General features: G+C 44.9%; 1 protein-coding gene across 1 annotated transcript in view; it reads left to right on the top strand.

The window, feature by feature from the left end:
* Window positions 1–6,341: 6,341 nt before the first annotated feature.
* SLC12A8 (solute carrier family 12 member 8) overlaps window positions 6,342–23,802 on the top strand; it is a 116,635-nt gene continuing 99,174 nt past the window's right edge. The window contains exons 1-2 of the mRNA XM_081077516.1: window positions 6,342–6,416; window positions 22,666–22,812. Of these exons, the coding sequence (XP_080933642.1) occupies window positions 6,360–6,416; window positions 22,666–22,812 (204 nt within the window). The 5' untranslated portion in view covers window positions 6,342–6,359. The remainder of the gene's footprint in view (window positions 6,417–22,665; window positions 22,813–23,802) is intronic.

Genomic DNA, 23,802 nt, shown 5'->3' with positions numbered 1-23,802 from the left:
CGTGTGTCCGTGTTGGGTACAGTGCTTGGTGATCAACAGATAACGGGTGAATATGGTTGAAAAAGAGCTTCCAAGCCCTGTGAGTTACACACCAGGCTACAAAAAGCTTGCAGGTGCTGTAGAAGAAGCGCTGCTAGAGTTAGGGGCTCTGGATAGCAGACCAGAAAATGTCGTGCGTTTCAAAATGGGAGGAAAGATGGTGGATTTTGAAAACAACAGCTGAGCTGGATTTCAATCCCCAGCAAAAGTTTAGAATGCTCATAACAACTCTGCCAGGTAGACTTGGCACGTCTTATCATTAACTCCATATTAAAAATGAAGAAACTGAGGCTCAGACACTTTAAAGACCTTGGGAAGGTCGCATTGTCTAAAGGAAGAACCCAGACTCAAATTCAAAGCTACCTTGTCTCATCCAGACTCTTGGAGGTCTTCCTTGGGTCTTCCATATATGATATTTTTTAAGCAAATGCTGAGTGCTATAATTGCACTGTTGTCACAGTGCATTGCAGTAAGACTGCCACTGTCATGCATGAAATCAACCGGATCCTGTTCATTAGGCTTCGCTCTGCATCACATGTTTTCTCATGGGCCCACCAGGTCCTGGCTCACGCCAGATGCCAGGTGGCTGATAGGAGAATGCCTTTGTCTCGTCAGAGGGCAAACTCCCAGAGTCAACGAACAGCTTAGATCCTGGAAGAGAAACCTGCTCAACAGGAGCTGGGGACACCTTGTCAGGTGGCAGGACAGTGACAGCCCCTCCCTCTCTGCTCAGCCCTACCCCGGAAGTCATTGGTCTTCCCAGGGTCCTGCCTCCGCCTCTCTGGGAACTGGTAGCTCTGAGGCTTGTACCTTGGTCAGATTTGCATCTCCTGAATCTCCACCTTCCAACTCCCAGTAATACCTGACAGCCCTTCTGACAGACTTTTTTCTTGCATCTGGGGCTATAGAAACACATTTCAAAGTCCAGGAAGAAGGAAACGTTTTTCTGTTCTGTTTCTTGACAAGGATTGGAGAGGCTGCATTGTGTAGAGGAGAGAGCCTTGTATTGAAAGCAGCCTAGGTGCAAGTCCTGACTTCATTCCCACAGCCAGCAAACTTTTCTGAATATGTACAGAATTCCTGTGATTTTTGAAACAGGCAGACGTGTCCCAGGGAGGTGTATCACAAAGTGAGATATTTCACCTCTTTCTCATTGAAAATTGTAACTGGAGCAAGACACTACTGTGGACAGGATGTGTTCTATCTCTCAGGTATTATAGAGAAGGGGGAACAAAAACACCACCCCAAAACTATTGAAATTCCATGGTTTTCAAACTTGGTTGTACCTTAGAATCACCTGAAGAGTTACAGAAAATGCTGATGCCCAGGCCCCACCCCAGACCCAGGTATTGCTGTTTTCTGAAACCACCCCCAGGTGACTGTAGAGTCCAGCCTGGGGAGGGGGCCACCAGACCAGCTGGCCCACCGCTTGCAGCTCTTCCAAATCTGGTGCTAGGGCGTAGGCTGTGAGACACGTTTTTGTATATGTACATATCTACGTCATGAATTAATGTTTCCAACTATTCTCACATTTTCATTTTGGTTACCTTTGTCTAAGCTCTGACCCGTCCCCAGGGTCCAGACTTTCTGACAAATGAGATCATTCTTCAAGACATGGTTTCTTCTCCAGCTTTCACAGAGGCGATTCTCAGGACCAACCGCTGGAAGGGAAAGAGGGAAGGATCTTCTGTCTGCACGGAGCAGCAACCTCACCTCTGTGGGCTTCCGCTGGAGCTGGGGTTGTCCCCGAATAGAAAAAAGGTGAGTTTAAGAATATATTTTGATTTAAAAAAAAAATGTCACATGGCAGCAATAACAGTGAATTCACACAATGAAATACCATAAGAATGTTGTTAAAAGAAACAGTTTCTTTTTTTACCTTGGTTGGACACACTAGGTATTTGCTATCTATTGCTGAATAACCAATTACCCCCAGAACTAAGTGACTTAAAATAACAATAATTTGTTATCTGTCATTGTTTCTCCGGTCAGGAATTCACAGAGCCCAGCAAGGACAGCTTATCTTTGCTCTGCAATGCCTGGATCCTCAGCTGGAAGAATCTAAGGCTGCGGACTGGAATCATCTGAATGCTTGTTCCACTCACATCAGGTGGTTGGTTGATGCTGGCTTGGGAACACCCTGATGTGACCTGCCCTCGTGGCCTATGCTTCCTCACAACATGGTGGCTGAATTCAAAGGGTAAGTGCTCTGAGAGCAAGGAAGCCAGATGGATTCCCTACTGCCTATGTGACCTAACCTAGGAAGCCATGCAGTGTCCTCTCTTCTATTTCTACTCTTGGTCAAGGCCCATTCAGGCTCAAAGGGAGAGAACACAGACCCCATCCCTTTTTGGAGGAATGTCAATGTTATAATGCAAGAAAAGCATATGGGATGGGACATGTTAGTGCAGCCATCTTTGGAAAATGCAGTGTGCCCCACATTGTTTGTCTTCTAGTGTTATTACTCGCCTTTTCTTTTAGATTCCAAAAGTAACACGTGCTCCTTGTAAGAAAGAAAAATTGTAATAAAAATCCAGAATCTGTACACCAAAGTAAATTTCCTCTCCTACTATATTTACTATATTGATCCCACTCTCTGGAGATAACCACTATTAGGAGATTGATATGCATTTTTCCATACAAACTATATACATATATACACTACTTTTTTAAAAAAATAGACTATACACTTTATTCTGCAACTTAACTGTTTTTACTCCTTATTATGTGATGAACAGAGTCCCATTAAAACACCTAATTCTTTTTAATGCTGGCTGTCATAATATGGCTATACCATAACTTATTTAATCAGTCTTCTATTGATGGACAATTAGGTTATTACAGTTTTTAAAATCTATCAATGATACAATGAGTATCCTTATACTAGGTCACGTAGGATAAATGACCTCAAAAATGGAATGGTCCTGTTCAGTGGATATGCAGGGCAATATTTTTCAATGCAAGAGTGTTTCTTTTAAGGTTAGTATCGTTCTTGTAAGATAAATGAACACTAAGCAGGATATACTTTTTTATTTGCAGATGGACAGGTTTCTCTAGCCTCAAAATGAACAGAAACAAGCATTTTTTCTTAGGTTTAGAAGATACTTATAAGCTTTGAAAGGAATTTCTCATTTATTTAGAAAAGGATGAGTGACAGGATATAGGTTATGAACAGAGGGGTGAATTTCCTTCTGTGATGTTTTTAGCTCGGGCTGATGTGGAATTGAATGTGACTTTTTCAGAATTCACACTGACACTTAGAGGGAGTCTTGACAGGTGATAACAAAGAGGAAGCCAACCTGAGACAAAAAAACAAAGTGTCATGTGTGACCCCCCAAAGTGAATAATAAGGATGACCCTATTAGTCATATAAATGTAATATATGAATATATATAGTGGATTCCAGTATGATGACCGTGTAATTTAGCCCACCTATCCATCCTTTGTTCACAGATGGCTAATCTGTAATTTATTATAGGGTGCTTTTCTCTTGCAGAGATGGGTTATTAAAAACTTCTTTGCTGGAAATGAAGTTCACATGCACGCTACAACATAGATGGATCTTGAGGATATTATGCTAAGTGAAATAAGCCAGATACAAAAGGACAAATATTGCTTGATTTCACTTCTTGTGAAATATTTTGAAGAAATAAATTCATAGAGACAGAATTAGATTAGAGGTTACCACGGGCTGCGGGTTAGAGGGGAATGGGAAATTATTGCTTAGTGGGTACAGAGTTTCTGTTTGGGGTGATAAAAGGGTTTTGGAAATAGCAGTGCTGGTTGCATAACATCGTGAATATAATTAATGCCACTGAGTTGTACACTTAAAAATGGTTAAAATGGCACATTTAATGTTATATATATTCACACACACGCACACAACCTTCTTTGCTGGAGCAGGAGAGGTTGAGCCTCTGTCAGTGTTCCCAGGGCTTTGCCTTCCCTTTTGTTTTTAAAAGAACAACCTCTATTTTTAGGGATTTTCACACAAAGGCTCATGTGGGCGTGGGAAGTGCTCCCAGCTGCCCTCCTATTTCTCAGAAGCCCACATGGAAGCCTAGCAAGTTATTTAAGGTTTAGGAAATATGCCAGATTGGGCGTGGAGATAATTTAATCTGTGTGTGTGTATTAATTTCGTTTTTTTCTGGGGCCCTGGAAACTTTACTTCACCCCTGGCCCCCAATGATGGTTCTGAGTCTTGTAGAAGGTGGTGAGGATAGTTTCTCCCCACAACTTCACATGCTCAAGAGCACTTTTCTTGGCAAAAGATTCTGCTTCCTGCCTGACAGAGTGCCTCCTGGTCGGGCAGCCAGCTGCACTTGGGGACCCCTGCAGCAGAGTCTCAGTCCCCTGTCCAAATGCTCTGCACCTGCCCAGGAGTCTGCAGGACCAGTGGGGGAGCAGCAGGCTTTCCCACTCCCAGCCTTTCTCACTCCGGTGTGCAGAGTTAGACTTCAATTCCCTAGCTAGAGCTTCAGTGAGGAGGCTGTGTCGTGTCTCCTAATCCCTCATCCCAGGCTGGGCACCTCAGCTGGTTGCATTGAGCTAGTTGTTGAGGGCGGTTGTAGCAGTGGTTGGTCGAGACAAGTCTGAGGGCTGGCAGGCCCTTTCCCCCTTACCACTCCCCTCCAGTCCCCTTCCACCCGGGTCACGAATCCGGTCCCTTTCTTCTCGTCCTGGGAGAGCTGTCTGGAAGCACGGAGCCCTTCAGGGCGGAAGAGAGGAAGGCTCTGCAACCCTTTTCCTCTCTAGCAGGACTCAGACTCGCGTGGGTACAGGTGTGGCTGGGGTGCCCGAGTCAGGGAGGGACACGCCTCATCAGCGGGACAGCTGGGACTCACACAGCGACACCTGGTCAGCCACGTGGCGGCGGGGCGGGGACAGGGCAGATGCAGTGCTTGGAATTTGCTGTCCAGCGAGCAGGTGAGGGCCGAGGAGGCTGGTGGTGGGGAGTGCACAGTGGTTTCGGGGCACCTCCCCTCCCCGGAGGAGCTCTGTCCTGTAGGAAGGGGGCCAGGCTTGGGTCACCTTTGCCCCCCCTCTGGTAGACCACACCCTCACCTCCTCTCCCCGTCACCTGGCGCGCAGGTACGGACTCTCAGATACAGGCTGCCTCCTCCCGGCCCAGAGTCCCGGGGGAGCTTGGTACCCGGGCTGCGGCTGGAGGGGCAGTGGGCTGCGCCATACCAGGTTCGCGTAAGTGGGGGTGCGAGGGGTTGGGCTCTGGCTCCCGAATGGATCTCCCTAAATTTCAGGATCTTTTTCCGTGGCCAAAGGCCTGAGAGGCAGAGGACATGCGAGGCTGAGGGCTTCATCTGCACGGGAAAGAGCTGGGCGGAGAGTGGTGGGGACCTTTCTGGGCTCCTTCGCACTCTGTCTCTGTAGCCCACTAAACCCCTGCAAGCTCCCTAACTTCACTCTGAACGAATAGTGCCCCGCTCCAACTCCCAACTCTTTTGCTTTGAATACTGCTCAGTGAGTTTTCCCCTTCCTCTCCTTCCCTGGTGACTGTCTTGGGTCATGTTCTTTTCACATGACCACCGCTCTGTCCCTACCCCTTCTTTTATTCTCCCCTTTCCTCCTCCTTCCAAAGTATCAGAGCCGGGCCCACCTCCCAGCACTCTGCTGGGGGCGAGGGTCACACAGAGCTCAGTACAAAGTCCTTGTCCCAAGGAGAGCTGGGTCCAGTGCCAAGAGAAGACTCTGGTGCTCTGATGCGAACCGAGTCCTGGTAATGGTGCTCAGCCATCCTTTTCTAACCCACTCTCTCCACTACCCTACCCCTTTCTGGCCCTGCACCAGAAGGAACCCCAAGATCACCTCCTAACTATCCTTTCCCCACTCTGCCATGTCCCGTCTGCATTCCCTCACCTCCTCCAACCAGTTCTAGTGAACGATGGTGCTCTTGCCTTGGGCAAAGAGGTTCACAGGATGGGAGAGGAGGGGAAAACTGTGTCCTCAAGGGCTGGGCAGCTGGGCAGCTGGCTCTGACACCCTCTCCCCGTCCTCCCCTCTCCCACCCCACTGAAGAAGCTCAGGGGAGACAGAAAGAGCTGGGGGGAGCTGTGGCTTTAGGACAGCGTGATTTGAGCACAGGGAACCTCTGAAAGATGAGTGCGATCTGTCTGAGTACCAAAGAGGGAGGGGGGCGAGTTTCCAGATGAGGTAGAAGAAGGGTGCTTCCTCAGCCAGGGCCCATCTGATACAGAGAAAGGATGGGTGACCAGGAGAGAGGGAAGTAGGAGCCAGCCTGACCAGGGGTGGTGTTTACCTTCCAGAGGGCTCTCCCCATCCAGACTCCCAGGACCCCTATTTCCATGAAGATGGCCCAGATGTCTCAGGTGCAGGAACTCTTCCACGAGGCAGCCCAGCAGGTAAGCCTGGGGGGTGGGCAGGGGGTCTGTGAGGCATCTGCTGAGGCCTGTGAGCAAGGGCTCAGCGGACAGGAGGCTGAATTACAGTGCACTGTTTTACGAGCGATTATCTCGGAAGTTTATTTCGGTATTACAGCTTAATCGAGGAAATATTATAGCCAATGCTTAACCATCTGTGTGCAGAGAATCTTCTTTGCTATTATTTGTAGTAGACTTTGAATCCTGGACACCTCCCTTCCTCCCCCCCCCACACATGGAGATTTTCCATGAACAGTCAGAGTGAGGCCTAAGATAATATGAACGCCTTTTCATATTAAATCAAACCAATGTATGAAGGAAAATGTAGTTTTGAAAAACTCATATACACTGGAGCCTAATGCATTTCTGGGTTCCCCGATGTCTGCAGAGTTTTCTTTATCTTCTTCCAGTTGATCATTAGTTATCGTAAATGTTCAGTGTAGCTATGGAATTGAAGTGGCTTTCCCCAGAAATAGACAGTTAATCACTTAAAAAATAAAAATCCGGACTTAGGTGTTTATCAGGAAACTGCTTGCTCCCAGTATCTCTGCCAGTTAACGATCACTCAGCCTTGGCGCTTCCAGTGTCCCTTTGTGGAGAGGGGCAGGAGGCTTTCCTGGCATTATCACAGGGGGAACGAACCCCCCAGGAGGGGAGAGAATCAACTCAAGGCCTCACACAGTAGCAAGAGCAGAGGCCAGAACCCAGGAGTCCTGAGCCAAGGAGGAGAGGCCGGTAAGGCAGATGGGGTTCACGGTTGGAGGGGAAATCCACACTGGCTAGTTACCCTCGCTTCGTGTACAGGGGTACATGTGAAAAATGAAGCATGATGGTGGGCAGGTGGTGAGTGATCAGCAAAAGGTGCTGCTCCTCTTCCCCTGGCAGGCCCAGGGCTGTATCCTGCTCCTCACACCTAGCCCTGGACGTGTACAAGCTGCTTAGAAATGAGTGACGAGAGACTCGGAGTAGCTCCTCAAAGATATTTCAGACTGTTGCCCAGCGCTGTTCACTCCTGAGTAAAAGGGCTTGTAGCCTCATTCTTAGTGGGGTTGAGGACCCCTAGAGAGACCTTGATTTGTTAGGGGTTTTACACCTTCTTTAGCCTGTCCACTCTCACCAGACTTCCCATACATTTTGTTTGGATGTGTAAGACTGTACATGAGTGTTTATGCACTGAGCATATACCTGTGGACTACCTCCTAAATAATGGGTGCTGTGTTAGGCATGCAAATAATACGCAGATGGAACATGTGACGCCCTGGTCTCCTGGGATTCCAAACACAGAGACAACTGAGACATTCTTGGTTCACCTTTGTGAGAGGGATCTGTTAAGGCTCAGCTGTGATGCGCTCTCCCCTTTTTAAAACCTTCAGAGGCTCCCATGTTGAATACCCAATGTTCAGGCTCCTTAGCCTCGCGCCTGCGCAGTCTGACCCGGCTTGAGTCCTTTCCATCTCCCTCTGTGTCCAGCCAAAGCTTACCATTCCCCAGGCTCTGTGCTTGTATCTGTCCCTTAAGCTGGTCTTTGCTGATACTTCTCACTAAATTGGTCTGTCACTGGAATCCCAAGTACCTAAGGTAGTACCTGGAATCTAAGTGGACAATAAATGTTAGTTGACTCACCAAATGAACAAGTAACAGGTAACCACAATGCAAGTTAAAGTGCCGTAACTGCCCGAAGAAAGTTGATTTTAAAATGTGGATGCAGAGGGCTCTGTGTCACCTCCCTCTCATCTCCCTCTCTTAGTCTCCAAACATTGGAGGATTGGACGGTGTTCAACGTCAGGACAATGTTCAACGTGGATACGTTGGAAATCGATCCCCTTTTCTCTGTCTCCTTTGCACTGTCTTGTCCAAGGTACCATTCCTGGATCAGACTATTCATACCCTGCTAACGTCTTTCTCCACATCACCCCCGCAGCGGTCCTTTCCTGAAGCACAAATCTGTGCCCGTGACTCCTTTGCCTGGAGCCTGTCAGTGCCTTCACAGTGCAGTTCCAACTCTTTCTCTTGACCCCCAAGGCCCTCAGCTCGGATGGACCTGTCCTGCTTCCGCAGCCGCCGCAGCCGCCAGCAGCCGTTCTATCACTCACTTACCGTGTGGTGTGCCGTTTCTTTCCTGTCTCCCTTAAGACTGTGAGCTCCTTAAGTTCAGGGACGTGTTCCATTCATTTTTGTGTCCTCAAGACCTGCCACGAGTGCTCAGCACCTAGAAGACGCTCTGTGAACATAAGTGACTCGCCTGGCTGGGGGTGGGGGCAGCTATTGTTTGCAGCAGGTCTTAGAGTATTGGTGGGAGCAGGACCGAGGGGGAAGTTGGGAAACCTCCCAGGCTGAGGGGGTAAGAAAACGGTAACCATCAGTCGGCGGGCGCTTATTATGTGCTGAACATTTAACACGCGTTCCCTCATTTGATTTCCATAATAATAGTCTGAAGTAGATATGACTGTTACGGTTTGACCGATGGAAAACGGAGGCCGTTGGAAGCCAGGCATGTTTGTGGCCAAGATCCAAGATTTAATTCTTTCTGCTGAATGCCTCCTGCCCTAATGGCGTGAGCCAAGCCACCCAGATGGGAAATCCAAGGCCTGTGTGGGGGACGGAGAGCAGGTTGGGTGGCTGACATATTTGAAGCTGAACTCTGGGAGTGGTTGGCCCTCCAGAAGTTTTCCACGAAACTTTGTCTACTTTTACTCCAGTCTTGGGAGTGAAGAATTCAGCTAAGAGCTCTGGGTCCTGCAGAACATGGGATAGAAGGCCCATTGGGAAGACAGGCTGGGGTGTTATGCCAAGCCTGCCAGTTTAGATGTGCTCTTTTCTTGGTCATTGACAGGAAAGTAGCTCTCAGGAAATGTGGCCAGAGTGGGGAAGCTTGTGAGTCAGGTGGAGAGGTGAATGATTGGATTCTTGGTTTGGCTTTACTAGTCTCAGGTAGGGGTGTGTGTGTGTGTGTGTGCACGCGTGCACACGCTTGCACTGGTCAATGATAAGTGGACCAGCTGAGAAGAGGCTGTAGGTCTAAGGGTTCGTGGTGTGACAATCAAGGGTACCTGTGCTGCTTGGTTTCAAGTATTAGCTCTAACACTTTGTGACCTTGGGAAAGTTACTCACTAAGCCTCCATCTTCTCACGTATAAAATGGCTACAGTGATAGGACCTACCCTAGAGAACGACAAAGATCAAAAGAGATAATTCACGTAAATAATTAGTATAGTGCTTGGCTCACAATAAGCATTCAGTAAATGTTGGCTAATAATAAAACTAAGGCAGGGAGTATGTATTCGGTCAGTGAGATAGTGATATAAATGATGAGAAGGCTCAGTTGGCAGATAAATGCATGACTCAGGACAGCAAAGTCAAGTAGAAGACCGATGGCTGGAATCCCAAATTCTGGCCAATGCCAGTGGCCAAAACCAGGATGTGGGACATTGTCCAGGACAACCTGCTCGGTGGGCAGTCCATTGAGGAGGATGGGATACTTCCCAGACCCAGATGGGTGTGTGTGTGTGTGTCTGAGGACCTACTGAATTTGTGGCAGGTACGAATCTTGCTCCAGGTGTCTCTTTCCTCAGGCGCTTCGCTGAGGCGTGGTGTGATTTGATGGTGTGGACTGGAACCTGGGAAGCTGGGTTCCACGTTCTCACTGTGCACTAGATGTGCTGGGCCCTTGGGCAAATTCCTCAGAGGCTCCCAGGCTGTTTCCACAACGGTAAGGTGGGTTGATTTTCAGGGTTTTTATGCCACATGCAGAAGGATCTGGCTCAGTGCTTGTCACATAGTAAACCCTAAATACAGTGTGTGTCCAATGATTGGAAGAAGCAGATTTTACCCTGAAAGCCAGTAGAGTAGGCTGTTTGTGAACACGGGGCTGGAAAGCTAAGGAAAAGCTTGTGTCGTAGGGAGGTGAATGGAAGGCTAACGACCTTCGATTGCATGCCTGTCTCTGCCGGTCAGGGGGCAGACAGCACTGTGACAGACATGGTGAGTCAGGAAGATGAAGCTGGCAGGAGAAAGGCGGTCGCCTGAGACAGGGAGCGATAGCAAGTAGACATGCTGTATGAGATCTGAAGTTTATCAGGATCCAACACATTGGGAATAGGAGGAAAATTCAGCTCCACTTACCAGGTATTTATTGAGTGCCTATCCTTACCAGGATCTCTGCTGGAGATATTAAAACGGAAATCTTTTAATTACTATGGAATAAGGAATGCCTCCAACTAATCTGAGGTTTTTGTCTTCCTTCTCCCAGTGTTGGGTAGTCTTCAAAGAAACTTAAAGAGAAGCTGTGTCATGCTATGACATGAGAACAAGTCACCAAAACCTGCAGATTCGCTAGTATGAATGACTTGTAGTCTTTCTTCTTCATCCAGCTTTCCTCCAGAGACCTAAGCTCCAGCAGAATTAGGCCCATGGGGACCCTTCTTTAGGAAGTCTGTGGGCTAGCATTTGGCGGGGCTGAGCTAATCACCCTAGAAACCCCGATGCAAACCCAGGGAGGGGGTGCCCCATCAGAGCCATGGCAGCTGGCCCATGTGTGGGAGGCGGTGTATGCAGACTGGCTTCCAGAGTGTGACCCTCGTGGGACCTCGTAGCATGCCGTAGCATTGCCTGACTTCCTGCCCTCTCGTTCCTTTCTCTGTCTTCTCCTCCCGTGCTCTCTCCCTGTCTCCTCATTTCAGCAGCTTACTTAGGTTAGCGTGGTGTGGTGTGAGTAGGAAAGAGAGTCTGGTCAAGTTGCAGGGCACTGGTGAACAGGGAGGGAGCGCTGGCAAGAGAGGAAGATAGAAGCGAGTACGTTTAGAGACACAGGGGTTCTTAGAACTCCTCTGGCCTAGTCCCCTTGTTCAGAATGTCAAGAAACAAGCCCAGAGATGAATGAGTTGCTCAAACACTCATGCAAAGAGTAGTGGAGCCAGGCTAGGACCAAGCCCATGACCCCTGACCCCATACATTACAGCTCTGGGTGGATCTTAACACATCCTATCTTTAGGTTAGAATATAATCTTGAGCACTGATGTCAGGCTTCACTGCAAAAGCTTTGCTCTTATTTTCTGTGTTCTCATTAGCCAGTGTACAGTTAAGAACTGACTTGTATTTTTGCTATCATTTTTAGGCCTGTTTTAGCATCTTTAAAAAAGCCAATATGCAAAGTGAGCCTTAGCAGTTGTGTGCCAGCTAATAGCTTATTGCTTTATTAGTATGTAGAAAAGTGAATGCAGCTGAGGACAAAAGAAAAGGGAACTTAAGACCTGACTGTCTTGTGAGCCCCTCCTTTTAAAAAGGTTAGGAAATGGGGCCCAGAATGGTTGGGTAGAAGACAAGGGCTCACATTGCGGGTTTCTGGAGCTGTGACCCTTCTCTCCCTCCCAGTTTTTGTTGTGCATGAAGCTTATATGATATTTAGGGATTGTCTTTAGTAAAAAGGATACAAATGACAAATACAAAATTGGTGTAATCTCTGGAAGGGACTTAGTGCAAGTGAAAGGTCTCAAAGCTGAAGCTGTTAGCGTCACTGTAAGAACCACCAGTGGTAACTTTTGGAAGTGGCAGACGAGAAGAGGCTTATGGTCCTGGAATCTGGGAGAGAAGAGAGGACAGAAGTTATTCTCAGGATTCAGTTGAGTCTGAGGCTTTCATGGGGGCACTGTCACCTTTTCCTGCTCTTCTTTGTCTTTCCCCCTTTCTGTTTTGCAGCCCTGTTTATTATTTAGCCTAAGAGGTCAATCCTGAAAATGACAACTGGGCTGCAAATGCTGCATATTTGTAAAAAGTGGAATGGAGACATTTTTTGGATGAAGGTGTCCTGGAACCTGGAATGAAAGTGATTCTTCACTGAAATGAATTAGATGGGATTCAGTCTGATTTGTACCCACAGGATCTTCATTTATGGAGGTGACTGAGTGATGACACAGAGAGGTCAATGCCATTGAAAGTAGAATTTCCTACTTATATTTTACAAGAGAAGGGGGAATGCCACGCCACACAGGGCCACAGGGGAGGGAAGCTTCAGTATCTGGTCAAGCTTCAGTATCTGGTCAGTATCTTCAGGAGGCAGAAGCAGGAGTGAGGGTAAAGCCTGGCCAGAGCCTTCCCTGGACTTTCCGTAGCAAAAATAGGGTAAGGCAGATTAGGAGTGTCTGGTTTGAATAGTTGTGGCGGGCTTTGGGCAATGGGGGTAGTTTCTGGTTGCCTAGTACCTGGCCCTGAGATGGTTTAGGTGTGTGAGAGTTCCACAAAGGGGATGGCTTGGCGTCTTGACTGGGAATTGGTTGGTTTGCATATGAAAGGCATGCTCCCAGTCCGCCCTTTGCTGTCTCTAGGAACTGGTTAGCCCAGGGAGTGTCATCTCTCCTTGGCCAGCAAGATTTTTATGGTGTTATAACACGAACTGTAGAAAAGCAAACACATACATGATTACTACATTCTACCTAATTGTGAATGACTGGACAAGGTGTCTTTAAAACTTCTTACTACCTTGGGGTACGTTTCATCCATGGCCAGATCCGGAAAAAAATACAGTCTCTGCCATCATTGAATAGTTGGGGTTTGCACGGAGACTCTTAATGACTCTGAAGTACTGTTCTTGTAATTTGCCTACGGTGCCACTGGCTGGTGCTAGGGTCTGGTCTGGCCTGATTGAACACCCAGAGTTTTAGCTCATTTTTTCATCCATTTTATACTTCTCTGACCAAAATGTATCTCTTCAGAATAACAGTTTAAACATTAGATAGTTCTATATTCATAGAATAATATCAAATAATTATAGTAACTTTTAAAGAAATATACATTCCTGAGTATAATTCAATTTAATGGCTCTTTCTCTCTTAACTTATGATCATGTATAATGTAATCTCATTCTTAAAATTGTTTTATTATTATTTTTGTGTGTTTTTCTTTTTTTGTCTCAGTTTTAATACCTGAATCAAAAGACTGGGGTGGTATGTTTTAGGATAACTTGGCATGAAAGATCTTTAGAGACAGCACCTATTCAGGCTTTGATGGTTTCTAATAAGATAATGTTTGTCATTACCACTTCTCAGGAGAAAGATCCGATTCATATTTCCTTTGTTTTTTGTTTTTGTGTGTGAGTGTTTTATTGTTCACATGAACAGGCATAAAGAAGAGAAAAAGATAGTGGAGTGAAAACCACTGGTCTGTGTAAAAAATTCTACATTGTTCTTCTCCTAATCTGCAGATAGCTTGTAAGTTACACCATAGTTCCTGTCAGCAGTTACAGGACTGAGGTGCTTACTGGTGAACTTGAGGCGGTGGTGGCCTAGCAACCCTGACTGCACTAAAAATAGTTATGTCTGATCCAGATGATAAATTTGCTCCAGCATGAATCCCTGTGTTCATATAATTTAACTTAAAACAGAAAGCCGCGTCTCATTTTAAGTAAGTTTTTTATTTTGGACAATTGTCAGTATAGAACAACACAGAGCAAAAACAAATTCTAATTTTTTCAAAAAGTGCACAAATTTTAAGGACAGCCATTAATTGTATAAAAGGCTACCCCATCTTCAATTTTCTTGTTTATCCCATACATTTAAAATGTGCTTCAATGCACAGGTATCTTTTGCTGAATCCATCCACTGCCAAAATGAAATTGAGTTGTAAGCAGATTACTAACTCGAGGTCAGCATTTGATTTTTAAAATAATGTCACAATTGAAATACTTTTTAAAAAAATAAAAAATAAGTTAGTGTTTTTATCATAGAAGCACCACCTGCATGTAGTAAAAAAATTTTTCAAGCAATAGAGAATGATATGAAACAAAAAGCCTTCTTCCCTTCTCTCTACACCCCCATTCCCCAGAGATAGTCACTGCTAATGATTTCTTAGTTTCATTTTCCCTAGTGGTTATCATTACAACTTTAAATAATATATTTGTACTTCAATTTCTTGACCAAGTTTCCAGTTTAATATCAGTATACTTATTGCTTCCTGATAATGAAAAAAAGAAGATATTGGCACATTTACTCCTTCCATTTCTCTCACTTCATGTCTAATTTTTTGTTAGTGGATTATTATTTTTAAGTTGTCAAGGTTTATAAAATTGATTCTGTAATTATAATCAACATTTTTATGTTGGTTATAGTTAGTTATAAAAATTCAAAACCTGGGTGGTGAGCACACAACGTGATATATAGATGATGTATTATACAATTGTACACTTGAAACCTATGCAATTTTACAAACCATCATCTCCTCAATAATATTTAATTAAAAACAATTTTAAACCTAAAAATAGCATTTATGGTAGTGAGATATGTTTGTGTGTGTGTTTAAGTGAATAACCAAGTGACGTTATTGGACTCATAGAAAAGAAGACATAATCTTAAGTCATTAAAGTTTTGCTGCTTTTGAGCAGCAGGGTCTTAATGTCTTTCAAGTTTCCTTTAATTCTTATAAATTAGCAGCTACTGCTGTTTCTTATATACTATGTCATCTTTTTTGTTGTTGATGATTCTGTTATTTTTTGAGTGATAGTAATTTTTTTTCATATGTGGATAGGTAAATTACTATTTCCTTTTCTAACTATAGAAGTGTGGGAGGCCAATTATTTTTTCATGTACTTCAAAAACAATATTTTGCAATAGATTGAATGCAGAAGTAGCTATGAGAATCCAGCTGTTTTCTATCAGTAAAAAAGATTTGTAAAATGTATAATAAAGGCTCTTTTCACTAAGAGAAGTGTTTTTTGTTTTAGAAAAATCATTATTTTTTTCATGAAAATATGTCGCTTATTTTAACAGCTAATAGGCTTCTTATTGTTATGTTTAAATGATTAATATTTAAAAATATCTCCCTTTAAGTTTTTAAAATGGTAAATATCGATAGGTATAACACACATGCGCAAAAGCTCTTTGGGGACCTCAATAATTTTTAAGAATGTAAAGGGGTCTTGAGACCAAAAACTTTGAAAAAGGCTGTTCTAGGGATTAAAATGTAAATATATATTTTAAACATTTCACAGTTTATTTAGAGTTAATATTTTACTGCTTCAATGTAAAATGTAGGAACTTGGCAATCATATAGACCCTCTTGTAAACCCCCTTCTCCTCATTTTTAATGCTATTATACATGCCACATATGTTATTTCCATACACATGGTTAAGCCTTCAAGATAACGTTATGCTCAGTGAATGCCCTTGGCCCATGTCTGCTTCTAGGATACGCTGAACTTGAAGCTTCTCAGGTGCCTTAAAGACAGCTCTTCTCTCAGCTGTCCTGGGTTGCTCTTTCCTTTGGTGTTTTTTTTTTTTTTTTTTTTTTTGCCCCTCTAATCCCATCTGCAGGAATTTTTCCAAATGTCTGATCTGCTGGTATCACTTGTTTTTTTTTCACTTTTCTAGTTATAATTACAGTTTCATACTTTTAAAAAATGACATCTTTTCTATCATTTTCACGGTGATTTGGAAAGTAGGAAAATGCTTACTCTGCCATTTTAAGAGAGGTGCCTAATGTTACTTTCTAAAGCACCTTTATTCGTTCATTCAACTTACTCACATTTAGTAGGTACCTGTTCCCTGTTGGGTACTAGGGGTGCAAGAGGAAAAAAAGCTGTTTTTTAAAAATGTGTTTGGACTGCTTTTATAAAAATAGCCTTTATTGAAATTATTATTGATTTATTTTTAAAAGTTTGAAATTTTGATAAAATTTCACACACATGAAAAGTTGCAATAGTACAAAGAACCCCCATATATTCTTGACTCAGATTTATTAGTTGTTAACATTTTGCCCTTTTGCTTTACTTTTTGTGTGTGCCTGCTGTCTCTCTCTCTATATATATATCCATGTACATATATGTACATATACATATATATATATGTATCTAGTCCATGTATGACATATTTTAATGTTATATTGTATAACATATATATAGCCCCTAAACCATTTGAAAGTAATTTGTAGACATCACATACCCTTATCCATAAATACTTCAAAGTATATTTCCCAAGAACAAGAATTTTCTTTTACCTAATCACAATATATTTATCAAAATCAAGAGATTTAACACTACTAAATCCTATTATGTAATCCACAGTTCCATATTCCAATTTTGCCAATTATTCCACTAATATCCTATGGCATTTTCCCTGTGGCCCAAGATCTAATCCAGAGTCACACATGCCATTTAGTTGTCATGCCTCTTTTGTCTCCTTTAATCTGGAACAATTCCTTATTAACCTTTCTTTGTTTGTCACAACCTTGACATTTTTTGAAGAACACAGGCCATTTATATTGCAGAATATCCCTCAGTTGGGGACATGATCTTGATTAGATTTAGGTTTTGTATTTTTGGCGGGAGCCCATAGAGTGATATTGTGTGTTTTTCTAGGCATCATATGAGGATGTACAGGATTTCCATTTGTCCCAACGTTGGTGATGTTTACTTGGATTATTTAAGGTTAGGTGTCCTCTAGGTTAATCGACTCTAAAGTTATTAAAAATTTTCCCTCTGTAATTAATAAACACTTCGTTGGGGATATTTTGAGACTATGGAAATATCCTGTTCTTCAACAATCTTTCACTGACTAGCTTTAGTATCCATCGATGATTCTTGGCGGAATCAATTATTGTGATGGTTGCAAAATGGTGATTTTCTAACACCATCATTCCTTATTCGTATATTTATTGGTTTCCTAAAAAGAAGGACTTTCCCTCCTTCCTCATATTTTAGTTTATTCCTTTATTTATATCTGTATGGACTCAGATTCTTATTTTTCCATGAGTATTCTATTGCTATTTTATTTATTTTGATGCTCAAACTGTTCCAGATTTGGCCGGTGAGAGCCCTGCAAGTTCACTTTTATGTCTTATGACACGTCCTAATCATTTTTTTAAGGACTTCCTTACTTTCTGGCACAAAATATTCCGGGTTCATTTTGTACTTTCTCTGCCTCAGCCCTGAATCAGTCATTTCTCCAAAGAGTCCTGGCTTCTTAAAGTGAGGAATGATATTTAGAGACCAAGATATGGGTGTTAGGTATATTTTTTGCTACTGGGGTGTCTTGACTTATACACCCTTTAAGTGGACAGAGAGAAGGAATATAAATATACATATATATATATATATATATTTATCTAGCTCTATATCTTTGTATATTAAAAACCATAAATTCAAACTGATAGCTGTAATTTCAGTCCATCACCCTAGGGTTCATTCTTCTACTTTTCTCTTTTTCCTTAGTTGTAATTCCCTTCTCCAACAGTGAGAAACTTGACTTCCATGCGGTATACTTCCTTATTTGCTCAATCCTGCGATTCACAGAATGTAGGTTCTGAATTGGTAACTCCTACCCCTGCAGAAAACAACATTTCTAACTAGAATTTATATTAGTTTGTAGTTATTTTTGTCTTTAGATTGAGAGCACGTAGTCACAGTACTGAGTTCAAAAGTTATTCTGGTCACTTCTTTTTACACCTCTGTGTGTTATGTTATTCATTAGAACTAGTTAAGGTTAATTTGTTTCTCTTTGCATTCTATTTTAATTTCTATCTCTCAACCTGCTGATTTGATTCTGTCTTATTTTGAGTTCGTAAAACTTGAACGTGATTCCAAAAGTCAAAACTACTCAGTACATAAGACTTTCTCACACAGATATATTGGCTGAACCACTGAAGCACCTAGAAGAAGGAACCTTTTGCAGTTGATTTTTTCCTTTTTGTAGCTGGTTTGCCTGTTATTGGGAGAGGTTGTTAGGGTCTATGTTTCTCCTCGTGTTAAACCCAGGTAGACTTTCTAGTGGCAGCCTGTGTCCTGCATGGTATGTGGATGGTTTCAGGTGTCCAGAGCACTGTGTCTTTGGGCTCTGAGTTGTGAGGGCAGAAGTGGCTGCTCTGTGAGGAAGGACATGGTGTGTGGTCCTGGAGACAGAACTTCAGCAGGGATTTCCCATCAGCATCAATGTCATGGCGTCTGAGCATCTTGCCACTCCTGGGGCAGTGTGTTTGCATGACCAGGTTGTGCCTTGGGAGATTCCCAGCCTTGGACAAGGATTAGGATTGGGAAAAACCAACCACAGATCAAGCATGAAGAACTACTGTATGTAGGTGGACGTTGGCTTTTGAACTCGTTTTGTAGCAGAAGAAATCCACTCTGCCACGCCGATCTCCCATTTCTAGGAATGACTGAATCAATATTGACCAAGGGTGCTGCCCAGATGGGAACCCAGCGAAATCAGACTTTGACCACTCCATGTGGGTTCTTGCCTCCTTCGCTGCAGAGCTGTTTCCATTTCCAGCACCACTTGGGTGCAAGGCACTCACTGCACGTCTGTTCGAGAACTGGTGCCATAGAGAAGGGCTGGGACTGGGCGGGGCTTGCAGAGGTAGCTTTCAGGTCTGCACTGTAGAGCAGGGGTACTCCTCCAACATGGAGGCAAAGTAACCAGGAAAGTAGAAAATGCATCCTCAATAAGACCTCTTTTCTTTCTCTTCCTCCCAACTTCCATGTAGACATCTTTGCCCACATTTAAAATTGTCTGTGGTACTTGTTCTTACAAAAAGCTTTCCCACTCATCATGTCATCTGACCTGTACACAAACCCCCGATGCAGGTATGCGGCTCTCTGATCTCATTGGGTTACCACAGGAGGGCTCTGACCCATGGAGCCTGTGGCCGTGCTGGCCCCCTGCCCAGCTCCAGCACACGGTACCTGTTCTGAGCCAGAGGAAAGGGGTGTGCCCACTCTGCCCACTGGATCACAGCTCAGCAGCATCCTGGGACTCTGTGATATGTAATTAATAATTAATAATTAGCTTTCGGAAAGCAAACAGCGGGCTCATGTGTGCGCTCCAGGCGGAGCCAGTCTCCACGGGCAGGCCGCGTCTTGCTTTGACCCACTCCTGACCCAAGTGGGCAGAAACAGGGTTTCTCACCTGGTTTCTTCTCCTCCATCTGCCAGAAGAGAGAAGAGGTGTCATCTCACATTTCCGATGTGTTCATTAAGGGCTGGCAAATGGCCTGCCCAAGGGACGTGCTGTTTGAAACAAAAGGCTCCTGGGCGTGAACTCACAGCATTGCCTGTGGTATTTTTCTTACTCATCTCAGCTTTGTGGGTGCAGGAAGCAGAGTGTTTCCTCCTCTGGGCACATTTCAGCTGCTCTTTCCCCCCTTTTCTAGACGCCCGCTCAGGTGTAGAGATTCTCTATTCACATAAAAAGACTTGTACCTCCGAACTGAAACAGACAGCCGTGGTGTTCCAGTGTGGGGAACAGGCCCCTGGACTGAGAGGGACAAGGGTCCAGCTTCCAATTCGGGGAGTGTGGGAAGGAAAGACCTAGCCTTGAGCAGCACGGAGGTGTGAGCGCCTGGATCCAGGCTCCAAATTGCTGTGACCCTGGCACCTGCCAAGCTTGTCCCTGCCAAGCTGAGGGTCCTCAGGGAGGAGAGGACCCTGCCCCTCGAGCATGTTTTGCAGTGCCTATTCTGAGGGGCCGCTTTGCTTCTCCCACTCCTTTATCTTAGTCCCCACCTCTGCTTCCAGTAGACTCCATATTGGGGAACAGCACACAGCCTGTTGCCACCTCTCTTGCCCCACAGCCTGTATGTCTAGGTCATAGAAGGTCGAATTGGACTCTTGTTTGGAATTGATGACTGAGACCTAATCTGAGGACAGTGAGGGTCTGAGCGAGTTAGAAACAGCTGGGACCAGACTTCTCCCATGGGGCTTAATTAATAAGGCAGCCCAAAGCTGACCCACCTGTCACCTATTGCCACTTCAGCTGTTCTGCCTCCCCCTCCCCTGGGGGATGGAAAGGACTGGGTAGAGGTACAAAGGGACAGTCTGAGAGGGCATTTTCCAGATGAGAAGGATTCCTTACCGTCCTGTAGAGGAGAATGTTGGGTATGAGGTCCCGCTAGTGGGAGAAGCTGATATTCTGTCCTCCTATTGGATATCTGCTTATGCTGCAGACCCATGGCTCTGCCCCCAGCCTGTCTGAGCAGGAGCTAAAGGGAACTGGAGAGAGCTGGCAGGGCACAGCGAGCGTGGGCTGGTGGTACTGTGATTTACAACAAGAAACGTATTTTGGTTTCCATGCTCATTCCTAAAACCCTTGGAACTTCCTAAGTGATAAGAGTGTGTTGATATTCATCACAAACCTTTTCAACCACAGTTGGGTTTATGTGGATGAGGTGACTTTTGGAAAGCACCTGAGGATGGAAGCAACATTAAGGCTGATTTAGTCCAGTGAAATCCAGGGAGTGGAAGGCTTTTCATGTTCCATTAGGTAAATAAACACACACGCAAAACAGCCTTCAGAGTGGAAATTTGAAGGCTGGAATAAAAGAGGAATAAAGTTTCTAAAATCACAACGGGAGTTTTATGGGTAAGGCAGATGTATTCACAATTAAGCCAAGTCCACGATGTTAGAAATTGAAACCTGAAAGATTGAAATTTATGAGAGAAAAGGGCAAGTGACCAGTGGGTGATACAGGGCAACGTCCAGATTTGAAAGTCTGGAGCAGGGGATTCAGACCCCAGCTGTGGACTGGGCAGTCATGTCTCTTCCCAGGCTCTCTCCTCAGCTGTAAACAGGGGCCCTCCCCCTGCCTGCCTCCCAGAGGTGTGGGGAGGATCAAAGCAGAAAATGAATGTGGAAGCTGAAAGCACTCTAAGTTATTATTCTTTGTGGCTGATAGTTGCTATTGTCATTACTGTTTCTAATAAATAATAAGCCTGTAACAAGCCATGGTAGGAAGCTGAACAGGAGCAGAGACAGGAAGTTGGGCCATGGCCTGAATTTTGAGATTAGTATCCTGGAAAACAATCCTACCTTCAACAAATACATTGTTTGGTGCCATTTGTTGAAGGACAAGCATAGGTTGGTAGGGTCCTCGCTCTGAGCCATGATCACTGTTCTCACATTGATTGACTTTCAGGAGATGCCTCATTTGTGGTTTGTGAAAGACCGATGGACAGAAATACACACAGGAAAAAGGAGTTCCAGCTGGAGTCAGGGGTGGACAGGGGACACCAAGGAGTCCCCTGGCCCAACTGTCCCTATGGCTTCAGTGATGTCCCTGATGATTTCTTGATCCATGAGTGTATGATAAAAAAGGGAAAGAGGAGCTAGGATCCCCTCCGTTTGTTTGGATCAAGTACAGTTGTCCTCAACCTTTGGTCCTGAATCACGGGCACTTTCATGCTTTTCAGCCACTCAGGAGCTACGTCCCTGTGACTTTGCTTTTCCTCCTGCCGTTTTACCGTGTTCATAGATTACATATGCACACCAGGTAGACACATGGCACCCCGTGGTTCTTAGTAGTTTCCCAGGTCAGGATCATTGATCACTGCTGTGGGTGGTTGAGGGGATTGGAAGATTCTATTGATTCTGATTAATTATTAAACCTACGCAAGAGCCATTCACAGCATGAGTTGCTTCTGGTTTTGTTTAAGATCGTTTTAGTATTTCCACAAGGTTTTAGTCTTTTTAGTGAAAACTTTCCATTTGAGTGTTCTGTAAGTGTCTTTGTTATTTGTGAATTGGAAAAATGAGGAAGGTATCTGTTTAACCACTTATTAGCCTCTGATTCTAGACAACTGTGGAACAATGCTTTAGAATCCTGGAAGGGGGCTTAGAGATCACTGGATTGGCCAGGGTTCAGTCAGGAAAGCCGAAACCGCCCCAGGTATATTAAAAAGAGGGAATTTATTACACAGAATTCATTACACAAGTGTTAGGACGGACTGAAGGAGCAAAAAACGTCAAGTAAGGTTACCCAAAGATTAGGTACTGCTGGAAGCTGCTATCCCCTCTAGGATTGGAGGGCTGAAAGGGACAATGGCATTACCCACAGCTCATGACCACTGCCTGAGCTAGAACCCGGAATCCCACACTCACCTAGAAGTGGCAGTAGTCCTTCCACCTACATTCCAGGGGCCAGAACTCAGTCACACGGCAAACACCTACGTACCTGCAAAGAGACTGGGAAATGTAGTCTACTGAGTGGCCAAAAGGAAAGGGACTGTGTTTGCTGAACAACTAGTACCCATACATACGTATGGGTACACGAATCACTGCTGTTAGGAGAGAAGAGCAATCCTTTCGCACGCTCAATCTTCAAGACTCTGGGTGTCTGTGTACACACAGGCTGCCCTATGGGCGTGAGATGGGATGATTGTAAAGCTGAGTCCTCCTACCTCCTCCTGATCTGCTTTCCCTGCTCTCCCCTCGCTGGCCCTCCGACTGCTGCTGAGCTGACTTCTATGTGCTCTGTTTCAGGGGGCCCTGGACCAGCCCCAGCCCTGGTGGAAGACCCAGCTGTTTGTATGGGAGCCAGTGCTGTTCGGGACCTGGGATGGTGTGTTCACGTCCTGCATGATAAACATTTTTGGAGTTGTCCTCTTCTTGCGGACTGGCTGGCTGGTGGTGAGTGATGAATTGGTGACCCTGGAGTCTCTCATGGGCTTGTGACGTGAGAAGCTCTGTCACTTTTGCGCATTTCACAGAACAGATTCCTGAAGCGCCAGAAACATGAACCAAGAAGCAAGTACATTGAATAGCTAACATTGCTTTTACAATGAGAATCCCGAGAAGCTCAGCTTCACACAGAGGTTCCGATGGAAACCTCACCATGGACTTAACGACAGAAATGAGCACAAGAGTCAGGGCACTTTATGGGTAGGTCAGAGAGGCGCAAGTCTGCCTTTGTTGGTGACCATCTTAGCTCTCCTGGGAGTCTCCCGCTCTTCTGGTGCCTTCCTGGTGGCACCAGCTCCTCACCCATGTGGTTGCCTCCCCCACAATCCCCCCGCCCCCCGCATGTAAGGCTGTGCTTGGTCAGAGGTGTGCCCTGCCTACACCCAGGGCCAGATCCTACAGGAGATCGTGAGGGACGTTTGTCTTCCTCTGTCCCGGCCTATTCTTTCTGTCTGATATGAAAGCGTCCTGGGACCTTCCCAGGCAATGGGTGGCCTGGGCAGGGTCCTCAGCCCTTCATGCAGGGCCTTTTCCCGGGGACTTCAGTAAGCTGAAAAGGCTGCTCAGTATGGCCAGGCAGTCATAATGAGCACCCAGTGTGCGCCAGGTGTCACTGTGTGCTAGTAGGATTACAAACTACAAGACCCTGTCTATCCTCGCAGGGCGTTAACAGCCATGGTGGTTAGCTTTCACATCAGGAATCCAAGAGAAGTCTCCAAATAGCACTAAATCCCTCAGGAGTGGAATGGGCTGTGAATGTATCTAGGATACAGTTTTCCTGTATCCAGGAAAATTCCTGGAGGAGACGTGGTTGAACCAGGCCTTGGAAAGTGAGCTGGACTGTGCAGGTGACAGAGATAGGGGTCAATTCAAAGTATAGAATGTATTAGGGATCTACCATATATATATATAGAAAAAGAGAGAGAGAGAAAGAGAGAG

Source organism: Rhinolophus hipposideros (genome assembly GCF_964194185.1).
Source record: "Rhinolophus hipposideros genome assembly, chromosome: 2".
Lineage (NCBI taxonomy): Eukaryota > Metazoa > Chordata > Mammalia > Chiroptera > Rhinolophidae > Rhinolophus > Rhinolophus hipposideros.
This window is presented reverse-complemented; position numbering and strand designations above follow the sequence as displayed.